The sequence below is a fragment of the Ambystoma mexicanum genome, chromosome 6p (genome assembly GCF_040938575.1).
Source record: "Ambystoma mexicanum isolate Mex_15411 chromosome 6p, UKY_AmexF1_1, whole genome shotgun sequence".
NCBI lineage: Eukaryota > Metazoa > Chordata > Amphibia > Caudata > Ambystomatidae > Ambystoma > Ambystoma mexicanum.
The window spans coordinates 35669106-35689278 of NC_090935.1; the positions used below are offsets into that span (position 1 = coordinate 35669106).

The 20173-nt window shown below is 43.6% G+C and overlaps 1 protein-coding gene across 1 annotated transcript in view; it reads right to left on the bottom strand.

Annotated features, from left to right (window-relative positions):
• The window catches only part of LOC138510867 (endonuclease domain-containing 1 protein-like), a 36136-nt gene extending 20079 nt beyond the window's left edge, over nucleotides 1–16057 (bottom strand). The window contains exon 1 of the mRNA XM_069626527.1: nucleotides 15745–16057. Within this exon, the coding sequence (XP_069482628.1) occupies nucleotides 15745–16029 (285 nt within the window). The 5' untranslated portion in view covers nucleotides 16030–16057. The remainder of the gene's footprint in view (nucleotides 1–15744) is intronic.
• Nucleotides 16058–20173: the final 4116 nt, after the last annotated feature.

Genomic DNA, 20173 nt, shown 5'->3' on the forward strand with positions numbered 1-20173 from the left:
CATATCAAGTACCATAGAAATCTCCCAGGCTTGTCCAAGGCGGGACGAGAATGGCGATTTGGGGGCAAATACTAAACTCTGAGGATATCAGAAGACTAGCAAGAGTACTGGAGAGAACCATCAACTGGACCACTGACATACTCTGTAACATGAGAACAGAAAGCGATAAGGTTAGTGGCCCTTCAGAACCGGATGGCATTAGACGTCATCCTGGCTGAGCGTGGTTGAGTATGTAATTTAGTGAGGTCTGCTTGTTGCGTTTTCGTACCGGATTCCTCCCCAAACATCTTTAAGGCTATACAAAATCTGCACATCCTCAGTTCAGAAGTGCACGTTCCCGAGGGAAATTGGGATCTAAGCGCTTGGTTCTGGGACTTCTTACAATCTTGGGGATGGAAGCTACTTTCAGTCTTATTGACTATTCTGGGTATTCTGTTGTTCTGCTGTTGCTGTATACAATGTCTTCCTGCCATATGTTCAGTGCTAGGGGGATGTTGTGCACAGACTATGGGAACATTGGGACAAAAGGTACGCGCACCAGAAAGAATGACCAATTCATTTCTGTTGAAGGAAATTTCTGTTACAGACCTTATGGCGATTGATATCTCTGATGATTGTGATTCAGGTTGTATGGACATTGAGATGTGGAGTTACTCGTAAAGTGTCTAACAGTAGTTTAGCGCTTGGCTAAGGCCAAAGTAGGGTTTGTTAAACGGGAAATCATATTGTGCCTCCTTCTGATATATATTGGCCTAAGCCTAGTCACTCTGCGAAGAAAACCGCGTTGCAAAGTTCCGATTTTAGTTCGACTTTGCTGCCATTTTAGGTTCATCCGCCATTTTGATTTCTGTTCATATGTGATTCTCTGTTCTAAAATGGTGGACTGTGTTTCTAACTTGTAACCAAGCCTTCCCGACCTTTGAATCTTGTTAATGGTTAGACAGTCTGGGGGCCAACTGTTTAGACTAGGTAAAGAGACCTTGCCCCGAGAATGACTTGTTGCCTGAGGATTACCTGCACTAACAAGCCTCATCCACGAATATACATCGAGGACAATACTGTGTAAATGTCGAGCGTGGACACTGGCAGAACTGCATTGTGAAGGGATATGTGCTCAGGCTCACTGCTAAATCCAGGAATACACTTTGCCATTGTGACTTGTTGGAAATACAAACCTATGTAATCCATGTGCATATTATTGTATGAGCCATAAGTGAACTCGGCACGAACTCTAGACCACAGATTATTAACCTGTAGAGGGGCTGGACACTATTACTGAAATGTATAAATAAGCCGAATGTCTAGATGTCCAGCACTATTACTGAAATGTATAAATAAGCCGAATGTCTAGATGTCCAGCACTCTCACTCATCACTCTGATGGGCTGGTACTCATTGTGATGTATTGAGAGCCAGATAGCTATCTGTATTTCTGTTTCTTTGTAACTGTACAGTAGATTAAAAGATCTGTGAATCTTCAAAGCCCGTGTTTGGTGTATTTCCTTTTGTGGTACTCAGCCTCGATATTTCCTTGCTATTACATTACAAGCAATGTTTATAATGGATTCCTATAACATCTACCTGCGTTCCGTTGGTTTAAAAACCAGGTGGATTCCATAGGAATCCAAAGCATTGGCATCAGCCTGACATTGTCAAGCTGACATAAATATCTGTCAATTTGTGTGGTGGGATGCAAGGTTCTGGCGGTCCATGCCCCGCTCTACCATATGCATGATTAAAAATGCGAGTAGTGGAGACCCTGCACTATACATAAACCAGATTGAAGAAATGGCAGAGACAGGGCAACCATGGGACAAAAACATTTCAATATTTCATCACATGTTACGGAAGGGACTCCCCAAGGATGTACAAAATGATTCTACAAGGCTGTAGGGAATGAAGCAAAGGGATGGGCATATATACAGGCAATAATAGTGCATCACTGTAGGCGGCGACAAGAGAAGGAAAATGAAGTAGCTGAGCAGGCACAGAGAGCTGAAGTGAAGTTAGCAGAGAAAACATTGGCAAAGTTAAATAGGCGCTGATTACCAGCTCCCCTGAGGGGCAGCAAGATAGGAGACAAGCACCGGAATGGACGGAGGGCTACCAAGGGTACCCAGACAGTAGAAGGGACATGGGAGGATATTCGAGAGGAAGCAGAGGATTCCAGAGTGGTAGAGGAGGTGGATTTGGAGGAATGAGGCTGAGGATTGTGGGCCCAAGTCCATGTTGACTTGTGGTAAATCAGGACATTTTTTGCAAGAGTGTTGAAGCTGGCCTGAGTAGGCTTATGATCCCTCACTCTGGCCATCTTCTATGGGCTCTCCCCCTTCTCCTTCATCTGAAGCCAGACACCTTGGAGTCCCCTTTAACTCCTCTCTCTCTGCTTCCACCCTCACATTCAGGACATTGGCAAGACGTCCCACTTTCAAAGGAATTCTCCCTTTTCTCACTTCCCCCAAGGAGCTCAATGTTACCCAAGTCCTTGGCTCTCTCTAGGCATGACTACTGGAATAGCCTTCGATTGAATCTACCCTCTTCCTCTCTATGACCCGTCTAGCTTATCCTGAATAGGGCAGCTAGACTTATCCTTGGCCTCAAGCCCAGGGACTGCATCTCTTATGCCCTAAAAACTCTTAACAGGCTCCCAGTTACTGCACAAATTCAATTCAAATCCCTCTGCATCATGCACAAGGTTGTCTGGAGCCGGAGACCACGCTATCTGCAACTTGCTTTTACTAAATACTTTCCCGCTAGACCTCTACATTCCTCTGGTACCAACCCTGTGTGTGTTAAGCATTTTGCTAATCAGAGGGCCAGAGGCCAATCTCTGTCTTCAGCTGATACCCTCTTATGGAACACTTGCCCCCTTCCTCTTTGTCTTGATCCGGACCTCCTCAAATTCCGGAAGCTCCTCAAGACTTTCCTTTTCACCTCCTCCTTCCCTTCTTCCCTCCTCTGCTAATCTCACAGTCGCTGTGATTGGTGACCAGGGCCCTTATGTGTCCTTTGGGGTCCTTGCCTCCCACACCCAATCGCCTCAGCCACTGCCTACACACAGCACTTGCCTGGGCACCCACTGGCCTACACTACTGTAGGCCTGCACCTACTTATTGCAGCTCAACACTTCCTAGCACTTATTTACCGGGCACTTACATCTGCTGCTCACCCACGAGCATGGACATTCTAGCACTTACCCCACACTCACTCTTCCCCTCTTCTCTCTCTGCACTTGCACGTTCTGAATGCTGTCATGGCCTTGGGCCCAGAACCCGAGACCCTGCACCATCAGGGCACGAGAGCAAGGGGCAACGCAACCTTTTATTGTCCCTTGAGGACAATACGACATGGAGGGCAAGTTTTACTCAGTCCTGGCTCCTTGGGCGCCAGGCTCATAAATAAATGTGCATTAGCACATTTTTATTTGGTGCAAGTACTTGTTTTTCCCTGCAGATGCCCCCCCGTGCATTGGGTCGGGCGTGGCTGCTGGGGAGAGAGAGACTGCACGTATAAGCATCCTTTAGGAGTGGCAGGGTGGGGCCGATGAGTCAAGGCTAATGGGCGTGGCCAGAGCCAGGCTATATAAGCCTGCTCAGTCTTCATGCACACGCTTCGCGATATTCTGCTATTGCAGCGTAACACTCACCGCCACCTGAAGCGCATTTTACCAGGTTCCAGCTACCAGCCTGAGCGCCTCTTACCTGTTTCCAGCTACCCACCTGAGCGTATCTTACCTTGTTTTCAGCTAACAGCCACAGCACTTACCTTGGAATCTGCTTCCTTCGGCATGCATCATCAAGGACTCTGGTATTCATCTTCCATCACCAGATCTCCGGAAAGCAGCGCTCCAACCCGACGTCGTGACAGATGGTTCCTGCAAGAGAAAAAGATAAAGACAAGGTTAGAGTTCGCTAGACATTACGTTTAAGGTCGCGCTTTGACAAATCCTTGCGCTTAACCTTAAACCAACACTCACCTTTTGCCAGAGCATCGTGGACTTCATTCTCTTCCCATTTGGCCTTGCTTCATCCATCGCAACTACCGCTGGGCCACATATCATCTATTGAGAAAAAGCAGTGGACAGACATCATTGAAAGATACGGACAATAATCAAGAATCAACATTACAATCTTTTAAAAGGCTATAAAACAATTACCTTCAGGAGTGGTTCAGCCCAACGACAGAGGAGATCTCCCTGCTGGAGAGTCTTCTTCCCTTGACTTGTGGGAACAACCAGTCCCTTGCTTTTTCTTCGCTTCCAGGATGTCTAGTGGTCGAATTGTCCGTGCTGAGCACCCCGGCAACCGGATAGCCACTAACCACTGTACCGCGACCAAAAGGTGGTGCCTTGTGACTGAGCACTCCGTGGCTGGTCTCATCCCTGGTGGTGCAACGATCTTCAACTTTCCTCTACGACGAGATCATCTCTTCTTCTGGCAAAGTACCGACTTGCATCCACCACCAGTAACAACTGCCCCCGCCGGAGCTGTCTCTCCACTTTCAAGGTACTGTGTCCGCCTGGCTTCCCTTAAAATGGATAGCGTGAGGTGTCTTAAATCCTTACCTTTCCACTGGGTCGCCTCCAGACCTTCTTAACTTTTGTTCTAAAACTGGTCAAACCTTGCTGTGACATTTTGCTACAAAGACTTGAAGTGCATTTCCACTGTGGTATTTTTGGGACATACCGCCTTGCCTCTCTCCGAGTGGGCCTGGCCGCTGAACTTTGTGATCTACAGTAGACCCTGCCTTGCTTGCCTTGCATTTGCTTCGTAAAAGTGTTGGTACTGAGTTGGTTTCATACCCTGCCTTTTTCTCTCCCTTTCTAAACGAATAATAGAGTGCCATCTAGGTTAAGCACTCACCTCTGTCTGCAAATAAGTGGTGTCTTTGAACCTAGACTTGTCGAAATATCGTTATGGGAGTGATATATACTTATAGTAACTGTGATTGAAGGTGTTTGCCATATTAGTGCCAGTGTGTTTTTCATAGATGTGTTGTTAAATAAATAATTATATATTTTTGCACCCAAGCTCTGATCCGTTTCTGCTTGTTCTACTGTGTAAATTGCCCTATCTTGTATACTCCATATACTGCCTAACTCGTCTTGAGAGAATTCTGACTGCTCAGCCACAGCTACCAGGTTAATCTGGGTGGTGAAGACTGCTACCAAGTGGGTTTACTGCCAAACACCTGTAGTCTTAAACTTTTTGCAGTGGTCCCAGAGGGAACTACACAGGTTTCTGCCTAACAACCCGACACTTACTTCTGCAACTGAAAAGTACTTAGGTTCGTAAGGTAGCAGTAGGCTAGTTGATACCAAAGTTATCGAAAATGTGTGGTTCTGCTGCGTTGGTAGCCTTCCACTAGTGCCCCCTAGATAGCACCAGGATGCATGAAACAAGAACTATGAAATGAAGGCAAGTCCAATGCGCAGATCCAAATAATGTGCTAAAAGGTCCAAGTTGGAGAACAAGTTCTTGTGGTTGTGTGCAGGATTTATTGAGCATAAACAGCCGACACGTGTTTCGACCAATACGGTCGTTATCGAGGCCATACATTAATAAAAAATGTATATCAACAAGGCAGTGCATAAAAAGCAAATATATATACCATTGGTTCAAAGGAATTGCACAGTCACATGTATAACCAAAATAGCATCACATCCAAAGAAAAGGATAAAAGAAAAAAACAAAACCATACCAATGTGCAGTGGTTGGTTGATGCAGGTAAGGAAAATAGTAATGGTCCATGGACAAGGAGAAATAAAAAAATATAATATATAAAAAGTCCAATTAGTGGTAATTCAATGGTCATAAGTAAATGCCAGAAAAAATCATCAAGGTCCATAGATGTGCATGCGGAATAGTGTGACATAGAGTGTATCCAAATGCACAATGATTGGTAAATGGTGATTCAGGATGATTACCTGAAAAGGGAATAATAAAGTCCTAAGTCAAACTAATGCTATTGATGGTGAATACTAAAATTGAAAGGTAATTACAGTGGAAGAACTTACCACCATAGGTAAATCATTGATGAGTCAATTGATGGAAATGTCTAAGTGGAAAAGAAGGAAGCATAAGGCACTGTTCCCGGTCGTATGTATCAGAAATAATAATGACAGGTTAACTAAATAAAGTTGTACCTGAATAGCATAAATGCTCTTGAAAATTCAGGGGTCCAATCCCCATATCAGAATTATTATGTGCGCCCGATCTGTGGGAAGTGAAGGAGGTGTGGGCCAAAAATTAAATGGCCGCTGTCTTCTCCCGGAGTTGCGTCGCGCGCTTGACGTCACACGCACATTTTGCGCGTGACGTCATATTTTTTCTGATACATACGACCGGGAACAGTGCCTTATGCTTCCTTCTTTTTCCACTTAGACATTTCCATCAATTGACTCATCAATAATTTACCTATGCATACTTGCCAACCCTACAGATTTAAGCAGTAGGCTACTGCTTTTTAAGCAATCCCACTGCCTACAGATTTGGGTGACAGATCCTACTGCTTTTTACAGTGGCAGGTAATGTGTGTGACTCTAAGGGAGGCTGCAGGGCAAAGCATGCAACACATTAATGAATCTATCTGTACAGTGGGCTGCTGGGTGATTACTTGGATTGGGCTCAGACCAATCCACTGACCTGACAGCTATTTGACTCTGACCTGCACTCTTCTCGGGACAACCCTTAGGTGAACCACCAGTGAAGAGAAGTGGCAGAGTGTAACACCACCACACAGCATCTGCCTATCAGACTGAGGGGGGTATCAGTCGCCATGTCATTCAGTGCTCAACTTGCAATTAATATTTACTGCCCGGGTGCCACTACAGGGCAGTGGCAAGCGTTGCCTCCCAGCTCTGTGTGATTACCTTCTGTGAAGTTAGGTCATTGAAATTGGCGTAAACTTACCATTCACAGTTCTACATTGTTAACATTTCAACATCTTTCCATGTTGTGCTGTTTGATGGGGTGTGTATTTTAGAATGCTTCAATGATGCCAACAATGTATGTTATGTATTTTCTTGTAATGTCATCGTTATGGGAATTATTATTTTTGAAAATTGAAAAATCAGACATCTTTTTGGTCACAGAATCTTGGCAAGTTTGCCTATGGTGGTAAGTTCTTCCACTGTAATTAGCTTTCAATTTTAGTATTCACCATCAATAGCATTAGTTTGACTTAGGACTTTATTATTCCCTTTTCAGGTAATCATCCTGAATCACCATTTACCAATCATTGTGCATTTGGATACACTCTATGTCACACTATTCCGCATGCACATCTATGGACCTTGATGATTTTTTCTGGCATTTACTTATGACAATTGAATTACCACTAATTGGACTTCTTATATATTATATTTTTGTATTTCTCCTTGTCCATGGACCATTACTATTTTCCTTACCTGCATCAACCAACCACTGCACATTGGTATGGTTTTGTTTTTTTCTTTTATCCTTTTCTTTGGATGTGATGCTATTTTGGTTATACATGTGACTGTGCAATTCCTTTGAACCAATGGTATATATCTTTGCTTTCTATGCATTGCCATGTTGATATACATTTTTTATTAATGTACAGCCTTGATAATGACCGGATTGGTTGACACACGTGTCGGCTGTTTATGCTCAATAAATCCTGCATACAAGCACAAGAACTTGTTCTCCAACTTGGACTTTTTAGCACATTATTTGGATCTGCGCATTGGACTTGCCTTCATTTCATAATTCTTACTTCTGCAACTGAACTCGTGCCCACCAAAGGTCATCCAAGGCCAACAATGTTCTTATCTTCTTCAGACAGGCCTTGTCAAGGTCGACAGCAAATTTCACCTTCGTGGGACATACACAGCCGGAGTAACGAATCCAATATCCACCAACGCTGATAATGCACACTGACCATGTACCTTCACGGGAGCATACGATCTTCCTTCTCTCTCCTCAAGTGGGCAAAGAAAATGTGCATTATGTGCCAGCTTGGCAGTTAACTGTTTTTATATTGAACTCCGACACTGTGTGATCTTGGAGTCCGGGAATCTGTAAAAACGATTTGGCATCCTGACAAACATGGAATTGGGGGATCCTCTGTCTCCCCTGATTCTTTGCTGCCCCCCTTTTCATGGAGACAGTTCCCAGAACCTGTTCGGGAGGAGGATACCTCTGTAATTTCAGGGTCATCTGGGTGACTTTGTTGGGGTTTAAGAACGTTTTGCTCTGATACTGGCCACGTGAGGGTCCCATGGCATAAGACTGCAAGGAATTGCGAGAGTGGCGTGAGGGAGAGACACCTATAAAATAGAAGCAATGGAAGACATGAGAGTTTAGGTGCAGCCATCACAAACAGCTGCACTGATACTGGCCATGTGAGGGTCCCATAGAATAAGACTGCAAGAAAATGCCAGGGTTGTCGGGGGGTGAGGGGGGTGCCTAGGAGATCAGAGCAATAGAAGACATGAGAGGCCAGGTGCAGCCAGCACAAACAGAGGCACTGATTCTCTCCATGTGGGGGGTGCATAGCATAAGACTGCAAGGAATTGCCAGAGCGATGTTGTTAGGCAGAATTATATGCAGTACCCTCTGGGAACACCACACACAATTAAGACTACAAGTGGCAGTACAAATTCACCTTTGGTACAAGCCTGTACTACACAGTAAAGTGGTAGTGATGGCTGAGCAGCCAGACTTATCTCAAGAGCAAGTGAGCAGTACCAATAGTTACACAAAGGACAGCAATTACTATGATTCAAACAAACACTGACCCAAGGTTTCTGAGTAAAAGAATATATATTTATTTAGACATCAGTTATAAAACATTTCACTTAGTAAAAACAGTTGAAAAATCATGTTACCAATACACCACACCACTCCCAATAGATTCTGGACAAGTTTAAACTCAAAATGAAGTAAGAGCAAAATGGCACTCCAGCAATTTAAAAAGGGAGGGAAAAATAAAGTTAGACTAAAATTGAGCAGCACCAACAGGTAAGTAAGAAGGGCAATCTAGAAAGAGGAACTACAATGATAGAATCAAATCAAAAAGGCAATGGAAGACATAAGGACAGGTGCAGCAGCACAAGCAGCTGCACTGACATTGGCCATGTGAGGGTCCCATGGCATAAGATTGCAAGGAACTGCCAGAGTGGCGGGGGAGATGCCTAGGAGATAGGAGCAATGGAAGACATGAGGCCAGGTGCAGCAGCACAAAGAGCTTCACTGATACTGGTCAAGTGAGGGTCCCAGGGCATTAGACTGCAAGGAATTGCCAGAGTTAAGGGGGGAAGATGCCCAGGAGATAGGAGCAATGGAAGACATAAGGACAGGTGCAGCAGCACAAGCAGCTGCACTGACACTGGCCATGTGAGGGTCCCATGGCATAAGATTGCAAGGAACTGCCAGAGTTGTGGGGGGATATCTAGGAGATAGGAGTAATGGAAGACATAAGGACAGGGGCAGCAGCACAAACAACCCCACTGAAACTGGCCGTCTGATGGTCGCAGAGCATAAGACTGCAAGGAATTGCCAGAGTTAAGGGGGAAGATCCCCAGGAGATAGAAGCAATGGACGACATGTGAGGCCAGGTGCAGCAGCACAAACAGCTGCACTAATATTGGCCATGTGAGGTTGCCATCGCATAAGATTGCAAGCAATTTCCAGAGTGGTGGGGGTGGGATATCTAGGAGATAGGAGCAATGGAAGACATAAGGACAGGTGCAGCAGCACAAACAGCTGCACTGATACTGGCCAAGTGAGGGTCCCAGGGTATTAGACTGCAAAAAATTCCCAGGGTGGTGGGGGGAGATGCCTAGGAGATAGAAGCAATCAAAGAAATGAGAGGTCGGGTGCAGCCAGGACAAACAGCTGCACTGATACTGACCATGTGAGGGTCCCATGGCATAAGATTTCAAGGAATTGCTGAAGTGGTTTGGGGGGGGCATGCCTAGGAGATAGGAGCAATGAAAGACAGGAGAGGCCTGGTACAGTAACCACAAACTGATGCACTGATACTGGCCATGTGAGAGTTCCATAGCATAAGACTGCAAGAAAATGCCAGGGTTGTCGGGGGATGCCTAGGAGATAGGAGCAATTATAGACATGAGATGCCAGGTCCAGCCAGCACAAACAGCTGCACTGAGTGGTGGGTCTAGTGGGGCTAGTAAGCAGTGGTCGAAGTAAGCAGGAGCGGTTGGGAGCGGTGCTTCTTTACTTTTTAAAATTAAGTTTCACCGTTCCTATACTTTTATTTGAAGAAGAAACCATTCCTGGAATGGTTAAAAATGGGAATAAATAAAGTTTCTTAATCAATTTTGAAAACCTTAAACATTCCATGAAAAGTTTGGAAAATTCACACAGTAAGATGTGGTGTCATCTGCCCTTACATTGAAAAGTTCAGGGTATTTCATAGACAGCTTCATGTTTACAAAACATATTTTTTTAATCACGATTTGAATAGCTTTTAACATGGAGGGTTTCCATAGGGAAATGAACAAATATTTTGTCCCAAATATCTCAAAGTTTCTGCTTACATTTTCAAGACTTTTGGAATGCAGATATATCTTATAAGAATTTGGTGCATTATCCAAAACATTTGAAAATCAAACTGCCCAATTCTGAAAGATTCCATTTTAAATTGTACCTGCATATTGCGCATGTGCTTAATGAATGTTCTTCTTTTATGCAAACTATACATGTAGATATGTGAGGTGTACATTTTGCACATGTAAACTCACATCAAAATCAGGGGTGACTTTTATGTCACTTTTTGTATCTTTATAAGCTGTGTAAGGAAGGTTTATAGTGACAGCATCAAATGCAAAAGCATTGAATGCAAAAGCCTCGAAAAAGAAATCTTTTTTTTCCATTTTTTTTTAATGTGAGGGCCCCTCCAAAACCCCTGTTTTTTACCCTTTAAAACCCATTACAATAAAAATAAAACCTTTACCTATTTAAAAAAGCTTTTGCATTCAAGGCTTTTGCATTCACTGCTTTGTGTTCGATGGAATCACCGCATACCATACGGAATTGGAAATTGCGTGCATGTACGAATTGTAAAATTCATATATGGCTTTTATAAATATTGAAAACTCACATTGAAGTTAGACCTCACCTTAATGTGAGCTTTTATACATCGAGGAGGCATATACCATGAGCAGAATGAATGTGCATCCTTCATACACACTATGCACACATATGTAAGGGATGTACATTTTGTACGTGAATGCTATTATATGTATGAAAACTCACATACAAATTAGGACTGACTGATGTGAATGTTCATATGTATATTAGACATATAGGAGAAGTAAACTGTGTACATTTAGAAAATGTAAATAACACTCCTCTAAGCCTCTTACATGTATACACATTGTAGACCTCACTTTACTGTTTTTTCATACCCATAGAAGGCGTCTAAGACATCTGCAGAATAAATGTACCTCTCATATACGAACTGTACATGAACATGTATGTGATGTACATTTTGTACATGTAAACAAATATATGTAAATTCACATCAAAGTCAGGGCTGGTTTTGATGTTAGTTTTCAAGTGTATATGAGATATTTAGGAGATGCAAATTGTGTGTATGTATGAGATGTATGCCTCTCAATAGTAGAGGGATACACTCTTACAACACATGTTCTTAAGCATCTGCTCTTATGCCATATGATCATGCGACACACACACAAATGACATGGGAACCTAAGGCACACACTTGTGGCACACACACTTGTGACACACTCTTACAACAATAAATCTTACAACACAAACTCTTACACATGCTCTTATGCCACATGCTATTTTGCTGTGCTCTTATGATACACAAAATTATGATGCACACACTTACGACACACACACTTATGACACACACACACACACACACACTTACAACACACACTCCTATGCCACTTGCTCTTATGCCACACATGTTTATGACACATGCTCTTGGGGCATGCGCTTTTACACCATATACTTTAATGCCACACAGCTTAATGCTCTGCGCTCTTATGCCATGGTTTTTGCACCACACACTTATGACATACTCTTGCACCACACTCTATTATGCTTAGAACATTTACACCATACACTCTTATGCCAGACACTCACACAACACACACTACTGTCACAACATACGCTGATATGACGTACAATGATAACCCATATACCTGACACTCGTAAGCCACACACTAACATATATCAAACACTCATATGCCATTGATACACCGGTAACTCATTTGCCATGCTCTTTACACCATAGCTATACGACATACGCGCCATACACTCATATGACATACATGTATACATCATCTACTCATAAGCCAGGTAATAATATGCTATATACTCATGCCCCATACACTCATATGATATTAACACATATAACATACAACACACTCATAAGCCATGCACTCATACACCATATGCTGTAAACCCAAAGATTATACGCCACAAATTGATATGTCAGATGCTCACATACCAAACACACATGCTCCACTTATACACCATAAACTCATGTCATACACCATCCTCCATAGAGTCATATGCCATACATTCCTAGGCCGTACACACACAAGACTTAAATACATATGCCATACACTCCCATGAGGTACGCCATACACACAGATGCCCTTTGCAATTCAGTAATGCACCATACACAATGCACTCATATTAAATACACACATAAACGATACATTTATATGGCTTACATATAGGGCATACACCCAGACGCTACTACCCTCATATGCCATACACTCCTAGGCTGTAAAAACACAAGACTTAATTACATGTCATACACTTCCATGAGATATGCCATACACTCAAATGCAGTATCATATCAGTAATGCACCATGAACCCAAATACAATACACACATAGAAAAAAAACTTTTATACGGTATACATATAGGGCATACACCCATACACTACTACGCTCATATGCCTTACACTCATGTGACATGCACTCAAATGATGTACGACATACCTCCCACAAAAACACTGAAACAGAATTGAAATAAAATACTTTTATAAGAAGAGTTAATGTTTCTTTACAAATTCAACCATAAAATACCAGGCAGGTTACATCAAAACCATTGTTGAAGTGAATGTGAAGGTGGGATTTGTAGTGGTATAGAGTGAGTGGTCATACTTCAAGTTTCATGTTGACTCTGTAGTGTTATAGGGTGAGGGTCTGTACCATAAAGAGGTCTGTGTTAATGTTAGTAAACTTTTCTTTTTGTTTGCCTAACCTTATCTCGTTAAAACAAATATTTGTATCTGTAAATAGATAGATGTAGGAGTATATTCTTTAAAACATTTAATATCTCAGACCAGCGTCTAGACTGTCACTAATTTCTTATTCTCTTTGTCCTCTTCAAAGGTAGGGTTAGCCCCATGCCCCATGCTGTGATGCTGCTGCTTCTTCAGAGAGACTAGAATGAGGACTGCCTTCTTATTCCCTATTTGTATCTGTTTCCTGTGAAACTATTTCCAGGTTACTTTCATAAGTTAAGCACTTGCCTTTGGGCGGCCATATCTCCACAGCTTCCAGAGCTAAGGGTAGGCACAACAAAGGGAGCTAATTTATTTCTCTATCTCATTCAGTGCCTCCTGTTAGCTACGGTTTGTCACTGAGTGCCACAAATATGACACAAAGTACTCACCAAAAACAACATTCACATTAAACTTCAACACATCACACTAAAAGAACTTACTGCATACACAGGCCTTCTCCTCAACTGCCACGTGGCACCTGAACACACCCTTGAAAGCAATGACCTAATTATCACACTCTCCTCAGACATAATGTTTATAAAAGTGACGTGGCTAAAAGCCCACCACACACCCCCACACACAATCTCATCCAGCACAGGTATTGCCCACAGAACAGGTGGTGGCATTACCTGAATTTACAAGGACAGACTTGGCAACCCAACACACCATGCATACACATCGCTTGACGCCCTCTCTCTTGGTTATTCCCCTCCATCACACCTGACATTCCACACTCAACCACATCAGTTACCGCCTCAAAACACAAACCCCACTTCAACTATACAAATACAAACTATCCAAAAGCAACGCCAATGTAGCCCACTACCTCCAAGAACTGAAATATGTCACCACTCGGAAACAGAAACTTTTCAGCACCATAAAATCATTCTCCAAACCACCCCCCCCCCCCCCCCACCTTGCACAGCCCCATCGACCTCAGTATGCTGCTCCCTCAGGGACTAATTCAATTCTAATATACACAGGATCAGACAAGCCCTCTCTTCTGCATGCCCCTCCCCACCCCATTCCCAAACCTGCCAACATATGGGACACATGCCACTACATTGACCATGACACTCAACATGCTCATAACAAGGGCAAAACCCGCACATTTCCTGAACAATGCCTGCCCACTGTAAGTAAAATCCACAGGAATCACCAATGTTGCTGCAAATTGACTCAGTATCATTAATTCCTGTCTCACAAAATGGCAAAAAATTCAAAAGAGGACAAATCTCCACCTTACTCAAGGAGCCCTTTCTCGACAATCACGATCCTGCTACACCTAGCCAGAATAATGTAACACTTCATCACCTGCCAATTCCAACAACACTTTACGGCAAACAACTTCCTTAGACCCTTCCAATCTGGCTTCTTATCAAGCACTGAGCTCCCTACACTTCACGTCCCTGATGAGCTCCACAACATAAAAGACAAAGGGCACATGGACCTTCTTGTACTTCTCAACCTCTTCTCAGCCTTCAACATCATCAACCACACCAGTCTCCTCAATATCCTGTTCCATCCTATTCCGCACTCCTCATCTACAATGGTTCGAAGATCTCACCACGGACATCCCACATACTTCACTCTCCATGCCTGTCAAATCCCAAGGCTTTACCATTGACCCCCACCTCACCAACATAGCCGTCACCAAAACATGCAACTTACAACTACACCTCAAGCACAAGATAAAAGGCATCCTTCCCCGCCATGACTTCCACATCACAGTCCAAGCACTAGTCCCGTCCAATGTGGGCATGGGAATGTCCCCCTCACTTGACTCCTCAACAGCACTCTTTCCACTCTTCCAGTCATACAGAACACAATGTTGACTCGTACTGACCTACCCAAACACTCACACATCACTCCAGCTCTTTCACAACTGAAAAAGGCTCACCATACGCCAGAGAATTGCTTCCAAAGGACTCCACCTCAAAGCTCCATACTACCTACACAAGAAACTGAAAACAATCACACACACACACACACACCAGTCAAGCTACCAACATCTCCCATGCATTCCACTCTACAAACTAACATGCACACAAAACCAAACATTCACCCAAAGGGCGCCCAGAGCCTGGAATACTCTTCTCACCGCACCCTCCATCATCAGTTTCAGAAGAATCCTCAAAACATACCTCTTTTCACAGACCTAATCCAACCATACCACCTCCCATGCCATTGTGTGTCTATCCTTTCTTCCTATGCTGTCCGGCAAAGTGTTGCAACTTCAGTTTTGTCTCCCACCTTCAGAACTTTGTCACCATGTAAGGTGCTCCGACACTCACTAGGTAGGGCCAGTACTGGACACAAATTCAAATAAAACGTATAAATACATAAGCCATATGCAAAGAATTTGGTTGCAAAGCATTTTCTAAACTCCTTCTCCCTGTGTTAACGCATTCATCAACATAGGCCATGGTTTTGAGTGGCAAGACGGCATGATGAGAATAATGGAATAATGGAATACCCCTACCTGGGGCTCTATGAGCCAGCCGATTCTGTTACTGTTCCCTGCTTGATAGACGTACGCTGAGTAGACGGGAATGTGGTTCTGCCGATCATACATGGTGGCAAATCGATACTTATTATTAAACCTCTGGCAAATCCGAGCAAAGCTTTGTGGCATAAGGTTTTTTGGCTCTGTATCTTTGTAGAAGAATCCAGGGCAGTGTTTATCAGAAAATGGGGATGTTATAACCTCAGCATTCCCCACAGTGTGGTAGTTCAGGGCCATCGCAAGCAACACAAAGTGGAACATGGTGAAAATGGAATAAGGGTTCGATCCTCTGCACCTGAGGACAAAAGGAATAATTGCACTTTATTAATTCAAAACAAGACAAAACAGCCCTGATTTTCTAGGCTACCGATTTGCTATTCACAGATATTAAATCTCAGGTTTTCTCATTTATTGGCTAATTATCTATATATTCGCTTTAAAAGAGGGAAGACAAATTATAACCCCATTTTAATCACTCGGAATTCTTCACCCCTAGAGCTGCCCACCTCAATATATATATAGTGGTGCAGCATAAGTGTGAAGAGCCTTACGTTCTTAGCTAATAAAGGGATTGCCCTAGTGCACCTAAGAAGGTTAGTACCCCTAGAGCTACCTACCTCAGTATATATGGTGGTGCAGCATAAGTGTGACGAGCCTTACGTTCTTAGTTAATAAAAGGATTTCCCTAGTGCCACTAAGAAGGTTAGTACCCCTAGAGCTACCTACCTCAGTATATATAGTGGTGCAGCTTAAGTGTGACGAGCCTTACGTTCTTAGCTAATAAAGGGATTGCCCTAGTGCACCTAAGAAGGTTAGTACCCCTAGAGCTACCTACCTCAGTATATATGGTGGTGCAGCATAAGTGTGACGAGCCTTACGTTCTTAGTTAATAAAGGGATTTCCCTAGTGCCACTAAGAAGGTTAGTATCCCTAGAGCTACCTACCTCAGTATATATAGTGGTGCAGCTTAAGTGTGACGAGCCTTACGTTCTTAGCTAATAAAGGGATTTCCCTAGTGCACCTAAGAAGGTTAGTACCCCTAGAGCTACCTACCTCAGTATATATGGTGGTGCAGCATAAGTGTGACGAGCCTTACGTTCTTAGTTAATAAAGGGATTTCCCTAGTGCCACTAAGAAGGTTAGTACCCCTAGAGCTACCTACCTCAGTATATATAGTGGTGCAGCATAAGTGTGACGAGCCTTACGTTCTTAGCTAATAAAGGGATCGCCCTAGTGCACCTAACAAGGTTAGTACCCCTAGAGCTACCTACCACAGTATATATAGTGGTGCAGCTTAAGTGTGACGAGCCTTACGTTCTAAGCTAATAAAGGGATTTCCCTAGTGCACCTAAGAAGGTTAGTACCCCTAGAGCTACCTACCTCAGTATATATAGTGGTGCAGCATAAGTGTGACGAGCCTTACGTTCTTAGCTAATAAAGGGATTGCCTTAGTGCCACTAAGAAGGTTAGTACCCCTAGAGCTACCTACCTCAGTATATATAGTGGTGCAGCATAAGTGTGACGAGCCTTACGTTCTTAGCTAATAAAGGGATCGCCCTAGTGCACCTAACAAGGTTAGTACCCCTAGAGCTACCTACCTCAGTATATATAGTGGGGCAGCATAAGTGTGACGAGCCTTACGTTCTTAGCTAATAAAGGGATTTCCCTAGTGCACCTAAGAAGGTTTGTTCCCCTAGAGCTACCTACCTCAGTATATATAGTGGTGCAGCTTAAGTGTGACGAGCCTTACGTTCTTAGCTAATAAAGGGATTGCCCTAGTGCACCTAAGAAGGTTATTACCCCTAGAGCTACCTACCTCAGTATATATAGTGGTGCAGCTTAAGTGTGACGAGCCTTACGTTCTTAGCTAATAAAGGGATCGCCCTAGTGCACCTAACAAGGTTAGTACCGCTAGAGCTACCTACCTCAGTATATATAGTGGGGCAGCATAAGTGTGACGAGCCTTACGTTCTTAGCTAATAAAGGGATTGCCTTAGTGCCACTAAGAAGGTTTGTACCCCTAGAGCTACCTACCTCAGTATATATAGTGGTGCAGCATAAGTGTGACGAGCCTTACGTTCTTAGCTAATAAAGGGATTGCTCTAGTGCACCTAAGAAGGTTAGTACCCCTAGAGCTACCTACCTCAGTATATATAGTGGTGCATCTTAAGTGTGACGAGCCTTACGTTCTTAGCTCATAAAGGGATTTCCCTAGTGCACCCAAGAAGGTTAGTACCCCTAGAGCTACCTACCTCAGTATATATAGTGGTGCAGCTTAAGTGTGACGAGCCTTACGTTCTTAGCTAATAAAGGGATTGCCCTAGTGCACCCAAGAAGGTTAGTACCCCTAGAGCTACCTACCTCAGTATATATAGTGGTGCAGCTTAAGTGTGAAGAGCCTTACGTTCTTAGCTAATAAAGGGATTGCCCTAGTGCACCCAAGAAGGTTAGTACCCCTAGAGCTACCTACCTCAGTATATATAGTGGTGCAGCTTAAGTGTGACGAGCCTTACGTTCTTAGCTTATAAAGGGATTTCCCTAGTGCCACTAAGAAGGTTAGTACCCCTAGAGCTACCTACCTCAGTATATATAGTGGTGCAGCTTAAGTGTGACGAGCCTTACGTTCTTAGCTAATAAAGGGATTTCCCTAGTGCACCTAAGAAGGTTAGTACCCCTAGAGCTACCTACCTCAGTATATATAGTGGTGCAGCTTAAGTGTGACAAGCCTTACGTTCTTAGCTAATAAAGGGATTGCCCTAGTGCACCTAACAAGGTTAGTACCCCTAGAGCTACCTACCTCAGTATATATAGTGGTGCAGCTTAAGTGTGACGAGCCTTACGTTCTTAGCTAATAAAGGGATTTCCCTAGTGCACCTAAGAAGGTTAGTACCCCTAGAGCTACCTACCTCAGTATATATAGTGGTGCAGCTTAAGTGTGACGAGCCTTACGTTCTTAGCTAATAAAGGGATTTCCCTAGTGCCACTAAGAAGGTTAGTACCCCTAGAGGTACCTACCTCAGTATATATAGTGGTGCAGCATAAGTGTGAAGAGCCTTACGTTCCTAGCTAATAAAGGGATTGCCCTAGTGCACCTAAGAAGGTTAGTACCCCTAGACCTACCTACCTCAGTATATATAGTGGGGCAGCATAAGTGTGACGAGCCTTACGTTCTTAGCTCATAAAGGGATTGCCCTAGTGCACCTAAGAAGGTTAGTACCCCTAGACCTACCTACCTCATTATATATAGTGGTGCAGCATAAGTGTGACGAGCCTTACGTTCTTAGCTCATAAAGGGATTTACCTAGTGCCACTAAGAAGGTTAGTACCCCTAGAGCTACCTACCTCAGTATATATAGTGGTGCAGCATAAGTGTGACGAGCCTTACGTTCTTAGCTAATAAAGGGATTGCCCTAGTGCACCTAAGAAGGTTAGTACCCCTAGAGCTACCTACCTCAGTATATATAGTGGTGCAGCATAAGTGTGACGAGCCTTACGTTCTTAGCTAATAAAGGGATTGCCTTAGTGCCACTAAGAAGGTTTGTTCCCCTAGAGCTACCTACCTCAGTATATATAGTGGTGCAGCATACGTTTGGCGAGCCTTACGTTCTTAGCTAACAAAGGGATTGCCCTAGTGCACCTAAGAAGGTTATTACCCCTAGAGCTACCTACCTCAGTATATATAGTGGTGCAGCATAAGTGTGACGAGCCTTACGTTTTTAGCTAATAAAGGGATTTCCCTAGTGCACCTAAGAAGGTTAGTACCCCTAGAGCTACCTACCTCAGTATATATAGTGGTGCAGCATAAGTGTGACGAGCCTTACGTTCTTAGCTAATAAAGGGATTGCCCTAGTGCACCCAAGAAGGTTAGTACCCCTAGAGCTACCTACCTCAGTATATATAGTGGTGCAGCTTAAGTGTGACGAGCCTTATGTTCTTAGCTAATAAAGGGATTTCCCTAGTGCACCTAAGAAGGTTAGTACCCCTAGAGCTACCTACCTCAGTATATATAGTGGTGCAGCATAAGTGTGACGAGCCTTACGTTCTTAGCTAATAAAGGGATTGCCCTAGTGCACCCAAGAAGGTTAGCACCCCTAGAGCTACCTACCTCAGTATTTATAGTGGTGCAGCATAAGTGTGATGAGCCTTACGTTCTTAGCTAATAAAGGGATTGCCCTAGTGCACCCAAGAAGGTTAGTACCCCTAGAGCTAGCTACCTCAGTATATATATTTGAAGCATCTGTCTGCACAATGAAGTGTTGGCGGTAATCGGGAGCTCTGAGTACTGGGGCTTGGCAAAGAGCCTTTTTCAGGTTTTCAAAAGCCTGATTGCACTCCTCGTTCCATTTTACCTTTTTAGGAAATTTGGGCGAGGAGATGACATTCAGTGGAGAAGCTATGGTCCCAT